The sequence below is a fragment of the Gymnoscopelus braueri genome (genome assembly GCF_963280865.1).
Source record: "Gymnoscopelus braueri genome assembly, chromosome: 22".
NCBI classification, from domain to species: Eukaryota; Metazoa; Chordata; class Actinopteri; order Myctophiformes; family Myctophidae; genus Gymnoscopelus; species Gymnoscopelus braueri.
In genome coordinates, this window is record NC_137624.1 from 36,427,804 (window position 1) to 36,438,309 (window position 10,506).

General features: G+C 46.8%; 2 protein-coding genes across 4 annotated transcripts; one reads left to right on the forward strand and one right to left on the reverse strand.

The window, feature by feature from the left end:
* Positions 1-644: 644 nt before the first annotated feature.
* LOC308077829 (follistatin-A-like) lies at positions 645-9,906 on the reverse strand. 3 transcript variants are annotated; one of them, XM_080418786.1, is made up of 6 exons: positions 9,834-9,906; positions 9,051-9,112; positions 8,695-8,827; positions 8,201-8,467; positions 7,176-7,283; positions 645-680 (listed from the first exon to the last, which is right to left on the reverse strand). In XM_080418786.1, exons 1-5 carry the CDS (start codon positions 9,883-9,885, stop codon positions 7,180-7,182), a joined length of 618 nt encoding a protein of 205 aa, XP_080274912.1. In that variant the 5' UTR covers positions 9,886-9,906; the 3' UTR covers positions 645-680; positions 7,176-7,179. The 3 variants fall into 3 exon arrangements, with proteins under 3 accessions (XP_080274912.1, XP_080274913.1, XP_080274911.1); XM_080418787.1 differs by lacking the exon at positions 645-680 and adding an exon at positions 5,234-6,304; XM_080418785.1 differs by lacking the exon at positions 645-680 and having other exon boundaries at positions 7,104-7,283.
* On the forward strand, positions 2,904-4,484 carry LOC308078989 (sodium-dependent lysophosphatidylcholine symporter 1-B-like; the record flags this gene model as incomplete). Its single annotated transcript, XM_080420327.1, has 1 exon — positions 2,904-4,484. The coding sequence occupies one exon, from the start codon at positions 2,904-2,906 to the stop codon at positions 4,482-4,484; it is 1,581 nt and encodes a 526-aa protein (XP_080276453.1).
* Positions 9,907-10,506: the final 600 nt, after the last annotated feature.

Here is a 10,506-nt window from a genome sequence, read left to right on the forward strand (position 1 = left end):
GCATCTTCCATGCCAGCTAGCATGTGAGATAAATCAGTGATTTATAAACCTGTGGTTAAGTGTGCAAAACTCCTAAAGAACTTTTTCACTCTCCATCTAAATTCTAAAAGGTGGGTTAAGTATTACGTTCTAAGTTAATTATTACATTCTCAGTTGTTTCTTCCATGCTAGTATGGCATGTGAGGCAGGAGTACAAACCATGGCTCAAATGATGAATCAGGGGTTCATAAACAGAAAGTTTAAGGACCAAAACTCCAGAAGGAAAATATTCACTTTCAGTCTAAATTCTCAAAGGTGGGTGAAGTATTACATTCTCAGTTAATCATTACATTCTCAATTGCATGTTGGATGCTAGCATGCCACGCAAGTCAGGAGTACAAACCATGGCTCAAATGATAAATCAGGGGAATGGCCGGGATGGCCACCCGGGTCCGGCCGGACAGCGGCAGGAGAGGTCCGGAATGGCAGGCGAGGAACCGGGGGGGGCAAGAACCAAGGCAGAAGAGGAAAGTCCCCGGACAGCGACGACCAGAAAACGGGACACGAGCGGACCCGCCGGGACCGCGGACCAATCAGAAGGACCGGACGCCGCACCTGGATACTGGCGGCGCCAGTCCAGGTTCGGACGTCCCGGCAGGCCGCCCGTCGGTCGTCGCCGCTGACCCGGGGCGAAACAGGAGCTGGAGACAGGACAGGAGGAAAGAGAAGACAGGAGGAAAAAACAGGAGGCAGAGGAGGTGAGCCAAAACCCAAAACTGAACGTAAAACTACTCTAAGAAAGAGCGCCAGAACAAACAAAACAGGAACTTAACTCTAGAGTCATTTCTTGGGACGTGGGGTTCTCACCGGGCAGTTGTTGTTCTGGTGGTCCCCCACGCCGCAGTAGAAGCACAGGCCCAACCGGATCCGCCGCTGCTTCTCATTTTCAAACCGGCTCGGGGACCCTTGTCCTTGGTCCCCGGCGGCGAGCGGCTCCGGCCGGACCCTCCTCACTGGCGAAGGAACTGGGAGCACGGCAGGGCTAGGACCAGGCCGAGGAGACACGGCAGGACGAGGAGATACAGCAGGTCCAGGACGAGGAGAGGAATGGTGACGCGCCGGGATGACCCGCCGATGCAGGGTTCTCACCCGCTCGCGGGGAAGGTTGTAACTCTCTGTTGATGACGACCTCCGCAGACGGAGCCCAGCCCGCTCGCGGGAGAAGGAACGTGGGCGACGAGCTTTCCCGCGGGGCGGGGAACGGGGAACATCCCACTCTTGTGGGACCCCCGAGGATGAGGAGGAGGAAGCCTCGGGAAAGACGCTTGAGCTGGAGTCCCTGGAGGAACCGCCGCACGTGGCGCGCGCACTCGAGCGGACCGAAGCCGCCGCTCGAGAACACTCAGACGGCACCGCCCCCTGGATGACCCGCTCCCAGATGTCCTGGATCCGGACCAACATGGATCGCTGGCTGCCGGCCAGCGTGGTCTCCATGTGGAGCATGCGCGCCTCGAGGCGAGACAACACGTCCAAAATCATGTCCAACTCGCCCTCCCGGGCAGGTGGACCAAACATGAGGCCGTCGGTCTGGCTACCGACGGACACGTGTCCCGCTGGGTCCATGTAAGGTTCGGACATTCTGTCACGATGTGGACCGGGTGGAAGGGGGTTGGACCCAAAAGCAGGACACGACAGTTGAATAAAACGAGAACAGAACATATACAGAACCCTCAGGGATAGAGGGAAACAAGGAGGACACGGTACAAGCACAAACGCCAACAGGAATAATGTCCGAACACAGGGCACCGGCTGGAAGGGCACAATAACGAACACGAAAGTCATTAGCCACAAGGTCCACCAGCCGGGCGTACCACGGGCATCAAAGGCTCACAGGCAGGGAACAGTTTAGAGAAGAGAAGGGGGGGGGGCGGGGCCGAAGTGTGACACTTGCACTCTATTTCAATGACGTGACGCGCACGTCGCTTAACACCTACACTGCAAGTCACACAATGGACAATTGATATGCATCTATAGGCTTATTCCTATGTTAATTCGCTAGGTGTGAGTCGGGAACCTTTGAAAACTTTGTTGAGGTGCGAATTTAAAGTAGTTTTAAATCTATGCGTGTGTGCCTGCGTGTGCTCCTGATCAAATATGTTCCGGCACGGCGTGCAAGGCCGTCCAGTGAGCATTGCACCCCTGACCCAGACATAACAAACATTGTACATTGACATTCCATGAACGAGGTGGGTCATTCCCACAAAATAATTAAAGGCACATTGACATTAGCCGTGGCGTAGACAGACTATATCACTTCGTGGATATGAGTCTGGTGCTTCCATGAGGACGTTTTTTTTTCCCAAGGGGCGGGATCAAAACAATGGCCCCCGACGCAATTGGTTAGACCTACAACCAACTACCAATTACAGTCTCCCATATTCGAATACTGGGCCCTGATTGGTCACACACGTCTTCTGGAGCAGGAAATGGATTGGTGCCAGACCCAAATCGCAGAGTGCAAATTTTTTTTTTTCACTCGCAGATTCGTCTGGTCCCAGTCTACATTGACATGAACGTGATGGGCCATTCCCCCCAAATAATTAAATGCACTTGGCTCATGCACTCTACAAAAAAAAAAAAAATGTCAAAGTACTCCAGCATTGAACTAGGTTACACCATGTTTGGGCATAGATATTGTGGAAACTCCATATAAGTCCATATGATCAATGCGTTGTAACATCATCAGCGGATCTTGTAAGGTTGAGCGTCTAATCACGCGAGGCTATTTATTAATAACCATATATGTCCGCTGATCAAATTGACTGCAGACTTTGCCAGGTGTGCACCGATTCTGCAAATAAGAGCTTCATTGGAGCTTTTTTTGTTCTTTATTGTGCAGCCAACTAAAGACAAGCCTGGTTATTATGGCCAAAGGAGAGGGAGACGAGCAAAATTCCAACACGAGTTCCTTGGATGTACAGGTGGTCAGCTCAAATGTCACCACGCTTGCTGGGGAGCAAGAGCCGAGGAACAACAGGCTGTCGGTCTGCACTAAACTCTGCTATGCCATTGGCGGAGCGCCTCGCCAGATCACCGCATGTGCCCTGGGCTTCTTCCTGCAGATCTACCTGCTGGACGTGGCTCAGCTGGACCCCTCCGGAGCTTCCATCGTCCTGTTCGTGGGCTGTCTGTGGGCCGCGATAATGGACCCCATCGTGGGCTTCCTGGTCTCCCGCAGCCCGTGGACGCGGATGGGACGCATGCTGCCCTGGATCGGGCTGTCCACTCCTTTCGCCGTGCTGTCGTATTTCCTCGTATGGTACGTTCCCCCTTTTGCGCGTGGCAACGTAGTCTGGCACCTGGTGTTCTACTGCCTCTATCAGACCCTTCAGACCTGCTTCGACGTGCCCTACTCTGCCCTAACCATGTTCATCAGCTCGGAGCAGAAGGAGAGAGACTCGGCCACCGCGTACAGGATGACCGTGGAGGTTCTGGCCGCCGTGGTCGGTGCCGCCATCCAGGGGCAGATGGTGGGCATGGTCGACGCACCGTGCGTCGACCACCTCCATGCATCCAATTATAATGTCACGGAGGAGCTCAATTCTTCCTCCCTGCTTGCCGCCAATACGACACACTCTCCTTCCTCCTTGGATCGCACGGAAGTTGCCTACATGACGGCCTCGGGTACCATCTCCGCCGTCTACTTTCTCTGTGCCATCGTTCTGTTCCTCGGAGTGAGAGAGAGGAAAGAATCCTGTCGTCCCCGGTCGGAGCCCAGGCCTTTCTTCCAGGGACTAAGGATGATTATGGGGCACGGACCCTACGTCAAACTGGTCACAGGCTTCCTCTTCACAGCACTGGCTTACAAGCTCCTGAATGGGAACTTTGCCCTGTTCTGCAGCTACACACTGGGCTGCAGAAAGGAATTCAAGGACATTGTACTGGTCATCATGCTCTCCGCTACCCTGACCATACCCTTCTGGCAGTGGTTCCAGACTCGGTTTGGGAAGAAAACGGCAGTGTACGTCGGAAGCTCTTCCATTGTTCCCTTCCTGATTCTGGTGGTGTGTGTGAAGAGCAACTTGGTCGTCACCTACGTTGTCTCCTTTGCTGCTGGAGTGAGCGTTGCGGCGTCCTACCTGTTGCCGTGGTCAATGCTTCCCGATGTGGTCGATGACTTCAAGGTGCACAACCCTGACTCCACCGGCCACGAGGCCATCTTCTACTCATTCTACATCCTCTCCGCCAAACTAGCCTCTGGAGTTGCCCAGGGCGTTTCCACACTGAGCTTAGATTTTGCAGGCTACATTCCTCGAGGCTGCTCACAACCGGAGGAGGTGAATTTAGCCCTAAAACTGTTGGTCTCTGCTGCACCCGTTGCCCTTATTCTTGTTAGCTTTGCTATATTCTATTCTTATCCAATCGATGAGGAAACGAAGCAAGCCAACCGCAAACGGCTCCAGGAACTGCGGGACGATGAAGCAAATTCTGAGGATTCTGTCTAATAGTAGCAACACTACATTACATTGCTGCTTGCCTTCAAATCTCTGTTTAATGATACAATGTCATGGTGTCATGGTGATGGTGATCATCGGTTTGGTAGGCAGAAACGCAGTCTCATCTTAACTTATCTTCCATGACCACGGAGGTCAGAACTACCGGACGGTAGTCATTCATACAAGCCGGGAGGCATTCTTGGAAATGGGGACAATGGTGGACCACACTGTATGTGCAACTGGTACTAATCTAATTCTGGGGCAAGCATTCGGCAAAAATAGCACATCTACAAGCTCGAGTTTGTTGATCAGGTCAAGGTCCATTATTTATTCGGCATTTGAGTCACGGATGCAAACGTTGATCAAAATAACAATTCTTCCACGTTCTCTAATTGTGTAGACTTTCATTTTACACTCTCAAGAGTTAAAGATCTAATAAGGGTCCATTTGGTCACCAACTCTCCATGATTTAGCTGGGGACCACCTGGAACCCCCTCAAGGACCACTGGTGGTCCCCGGACCACTGGTTGAGAAACACTGGACTAGAGCCCAGGGAGACTCCGGTCAACAAAGTATAATAGGTTTAAATAGTTAACTATACAGCATACCCTTGTCTTTGTTTGTTTTGTTTTTTTGTTCAAGGTTTTTTTTATTTTATATTTTCACATACAGGTCTATAACAAAAGGCATACAAAAACAGTGAATGTATGTTACCCCTCCCACCACAACCCTGGTATCTTATTGTACCGTTAACACAAAGGACAATACAAACAAATAAGACACAATTGCAATGAAAAATGAAAACAAGTCAAAATAAATAAAAAATAAAGTATACACAGTAGAATATATATATTATTAAAGAAAGATTTAAAAGGAATTTAAATATATATATATATAATACACAAAAATTATAATACAAAAACAAATTCAGTGGGGTCAATTTATGGGTCATTAATGTCAGCAGCATTCAGTCTCTCTATATATGTTAAAAAAGGTTGCCAGATGGTGGTCTTTGTTTGTTTTAATCTGCTTTATTAAAAAAGACATATACAGTATATTAAAATGTAGCCTGCGATGTAGCCAGCGGGGATGGAGCCAGGTGAAATACCTAAAAGAAAGTTAGCAAAACACTGAACGTGTTTGTGTTTAAACAGTCTATTTCTAGCCTCATGGGAGAATTTTAGGGTTGGCATTTTCCACACTTCTGTTGTATGGGGGCTGTGCGCGCGTGCGTGCGTACGCGCGTGCGTGCGTGCGCGCGTGAGTGTGTGTCTGTCTGTCTGTGAGATTCAGCAGAGATTCTATCAAGCTGGTCTAACTGGAAAATGTCCCCGGTCAGACTGTGTGTGTGTGCGTGCGTGCGTGCGTGCGTGCGTGCGTGCGTGCGTGCGTGCGTGCGTGCGTGCGTGCGTGTGCACGTGAGCGTATGTGTGTGTGTACAATACATAACCCACTTAACCTAAAGTGATCCTACATTTTCATGATAGTTTTGTATGGTGTTAAACCCTCAGACTACTGTTAGTGTTAGAGAGGATCCCACGTTACCAGATCGACAGCATTAGATCGTCATTGTCACGCCCAAAGGTTAGGCTGACGCTGATGTTGGAGAGGGTTTGTCCTGTCTTGATAGAGCTACCTAACCGTTAGCTCTGGAACGCTACACCAAGACCATATACCAGAGATACCCATATAAGGAGCAGGGTCGAAGAGGCTGATATCATCCGAGCTGGCGTCATAGACGGTACACACCATATGAGGACATAGGTAGCAAATGAGCTCCATATGGGGTCAAGTGAAGACGAGGTGACATCAGCAGTATGATGTGGCATCTCTCAGGGAATGACCAGATTCAGTTGTGACACAGCGCTGAACCTGCCAATATTTACGACCTGTGGCTCTGAGAGTGTGCAAATGGAACAATGGATGTTCCATCGCATCTGTGGAACGTATCTGTGTCATTTTAAGATTTATTTGACTATTCAAGCTCATGGCGTGGCACAGAGTGCCGCGCTATGAGCTTGTAGATCTGCTATTTTTTGAGAAATCGTGAGAAATTGGGCAAATCTTAGAATATGTATACTGTTTATGTTTTAAAGCGAACATTTTTAACTCCGATCTGTGCTTCTGGGGGGTCCCTGGAACAACACATTTTGAGATGGGGGGGTCCGTGGCCAAATACATATCATTTTGGGTGGTCCTTGACATGGAAAAGTTGGAGCACCACTGACATACCGTTAGGATTTAGAAAACATTTTTATAAACATTCTCAAAATGTTTTGTTCCAGGGACCCCCCAGACGCAAATATTTGAGTTACAAATGTTCGCTTTAAAATATATATATATTCAAAGATTTGCACAAAAAAAATATTTCTTTTTCTAAAATAGCAGATCTACAAGCCGCGCTATGAGCTTGTACATCTGCTATTTTTGAATAGCCAATGAAATAAAAACAAATGACACAGATGCGTCCCCGGATTGAATGGGTTAACATATTTTTAAAGTGTAGAACGGGGGCCTCAGAGATAAAACATTGTATCAAAAGATCCTTAAAAAAAGGTTGAGAATCATTGGTTTATATAACCCCCCCCCCCCCCCAAGTATAGTTCATTATGAAGTCATTACAAACAATCAGATTAAAACAGGACACCTTTTATTGGCTCATAACACTTCTAAAAACATCAGACATCATGGCATACATACATCATCAGGACAAAGGAAGATGTGCCGATGCCGGGAGGCAGCGCGCCGCACCCGATTGGTCGATCACACAGGAAGTGGTGCCGGGACAGCGTACGGTTCGACAGGATCCTGGGTATAGACAGACAAACAAATGGACAGAGAGACATTATAATGAATGAATAATTAATTAACCTATTATACCGCTCTGGTGCACTGCAGATAGTTATCTTAGGTCTAAAATGTTTTTTTCATGTCAAGGACCCCAAATGAATGTATTTGGACACACTGACCCCCCCATTTGAAAATATTTTGAACCAGGGACCCCCCCCACCATACATGATTTGTATGTGTTGTGATGTAAAAATATTCCAGTATTCTTTTGAAAACAGCAGATTCAACTGATTGTGCTGGTCCCAGAGATACCACTGATACCACTTAGCTAACGAGCCAGTTGGCTGGTTAGGTGGTTAGTCATACAGTAGGTTAGCTGAGACAGTCAGCAAAAAAATCTTTAAAAGGTGCTGTAAGTGACATGTTTTGTGTTAAATCAAAACGTTTTTTTTTTTTGTTTAAAAAAAATATTCTGATAGTAATCATTGCTATAGTGTGGGTTCAGGGAACAGTGGTCTCCCTCTCCTGAAGACCTGAAAATGTGTCTTCTGTTCTAAGGAGCTGGAAAGGCGGGGAGACCCTTCTAACTGAACAGTCAGCCTATAGCAATGACACTTATTTTAACAATAAAAATAATACGTACACACCCTAACTTTAATTAGTCCTTACTTTCTGAATAAAACAGTTGCTTTGTCATTGAGCTCCCCAGTTAATGGTTGTTAGTCTAATAATAGATTTATTTCTAACAATACTCTTATTTTTTTCATAGTTTGCTAGACTGTCGGCTATTTATTTTTCATTTTTTTTGTCATTTGAAAAGTGAATTAGTAATCGACTTTCCTTCAGTTGGTCAATATTTAGACAAACTCAACACAAATGCAAGAGTAAATGAATGACCTAATAATGGAGAATAATTGATCGTTTGAACTACGTACTTTTACATCGGCCAGGGTACTGCACCCTCAAATCCACTCGCTTCTGCAGACACCGGGTTCGAACCAGGGCACACCGGCTCCTGTAAGACCTCCCGTCTGAGCCGCACACAGGCCCTCCTCCTGCACCTCCTCCGTGGGGCCCGGGGCCTCCTCTGGCGGGGCCCCCCGGGACCCCGCAGCCTGCCGGGAAGCACACGCAGTGGGGCTCGTTTCGCCGGGTGGCCACGCAGTGCCGGTCGGGACCACAGTCTACACTGAAACAGGGGTCTGGAGGAGGAGAGGAGAGGAGAGGAGAGGAGAGATATAATAAATACATATATTTTAATAATAATCTGGTTTATAATGACAATATTGTGTCCTTTGTAGTGAGTCAATGTCTTTCAGTATGTAGCAATGACCACCCCACCCCCCACACACACACACACACCACACAGACACACAGACACACACACACACACACACACACACACACACACACACACACACACACACACCTCTACAGGGGACACAGTTAGGGGCCCCTCCATGGTAGACCCCCCAGTGAAAGAGCGTTGCCATGGGGACCTCGTCCTCGGACCAGTATGATCCCAGACTGCCGGAGGAACGGCAGCACTCCTGTCTGCTGAGCTGAGAGAGAGAGAGAGAGAGAGAGAGAGACCGAGACAGAGAGAGAGAGAGAGAGAGAGAGAGAGACCGAGACAGAGAGAGAGAGAGAGATGTTGAAGGACAGAGGAGAGGGATGCAGAGGGAAAGATATTAGATGACGTTACTACTACAGTACATGTCATGGAGAGGTAGAGGGACATTTGCTCAAATTAAAAAGAGTCTCGACATTATAATTATGACTCACCCCGGTAGTGTACAGCACCTGGCATCGCAAGTTCGAACCCCGCCGCATCCAACAGTTACCAGCTATGAGGGGTAGAGTGACATCAGGTTATAACGGAGAGAGATAGAAATAGATAGGAGAGGGTATGAGTATGACTAATCCTTATAAGGGTTGTAAGCAATACGTTTTTGTAATATATATATATAATCATTACTACAGAGTGTTTACTTTGTCCAGTAACAGAGGTCTCCCCATCTCTTCAGCTCTTTAGTAAACAGAACATTTTCAGGACGGGATACCAATTGTATCCAATTACAAGAGAGAACCCAACAAAGATCATTCAACGGCTTAAATTGTGTTCCAGTTCCAATTGTGTCTGCTCATTTGTTTCATTACGTCTGTAATGAAACAGTTCTGTATGCCGATTGGAAACAATTCCTATCCCAACCTGAAAATGAATTTTCTGTTTACTAAAGAGCTGAATGATTACTAGAACTATTTAACACTTATTTTTTTACAATAAATATCCCTTACAGAGCCTTTAATTTGTTCTCCGTCATATGCAAGCGCCTGAAATAGCTGATCTGCAAGCTCACAAGGTGTTGCACTGCATAGAAATCAAGCTTTCAATTACTTCATGTTAACGATATTACATTGTTCTCTCTGGCTTGCATTTCAAAATCTCTAAAAGTCCACATTCAAAACAGTCAGTCAATACCTATAATTCTTTCATTATATTTCCTTCCTTCTGTGCATCAACTTAAACCTAAAAATCTCCAATGTACTGTTGAAATTTGTACTTACCTCTCACTTCATTTTCTCCCACAAACCAAACGAGCAACACTATGAACAGCATGTCCCTCAGACTCCCTCTGAGAGCGACGGTCACATTCTGAATGGAGTGAGTGTGTGTGTGTGTGTGTGTGTGTGTGTGTGTGTGTGTGTGTGTGTGTGTGTGTGTGTGTGTGCGCACACAGTGGTGAAAAGTAACAGTACATTTACTCAAGTACTGTACTTAAGTACAATTTTGAGGTACTTTTCATTAGCCCTATATACATTTCGGCCATTTGAAAATAGCCGAAAATAGGCGATCTACAAGCTCACAATGCGTCGCAAAATATTTTTATACATTTGAAAACTTGTGAAATGGGACATTATGCATAATGTGAATACTTTTTCCACCACTGTGTGTGTGAGTGTGTGTGCGTGATTGAGTGAGAGATATGTGTGTGTACTGTCAACAAGAGACGTAACGGTTATAAACAAAGTATCAGTATCAGTGATGGTAGGGATACAGGTCCAGTGGGCACCAGCGCTGTTTTTTCCCCCAAAAAAAGAATAAATGTATGCTTTGGAAAATGGTTGGATATGATATAATGTAAAGTAAATATGATTTGAACATGCACAGTACATCATTATCAGACCCAAATTTACCCTTCAATTTCTTGTTTATCCCCGAAATGACCCTATAGGTTTT

Bases quoted from the DNA above. Each gene is read 5' to 3' on its own strand.
- LOC308077829 (XM_080418786.1), bottom strand. From the start codon at position 9,885: ATGCTGTTCATAGTGTTGCTCGTTTGGTTTGTGGGAGAAAATGAAGTG. The intron at 8,468-8,694 runs GTGTGTGTGTGT...CTCCTCCTCCAG, and splicing joins TAACTGTGTCCCCTGTAGAG to ACCCCTGTTTCAGTGTAGAC. The intron at 7,284-8,200 runs GTACGTAGTTCA...GTCTATACCCAG, and splicing joins GTACCCTGGCCGATGTAAAA to GATCCTGTCGAACCGTACGC.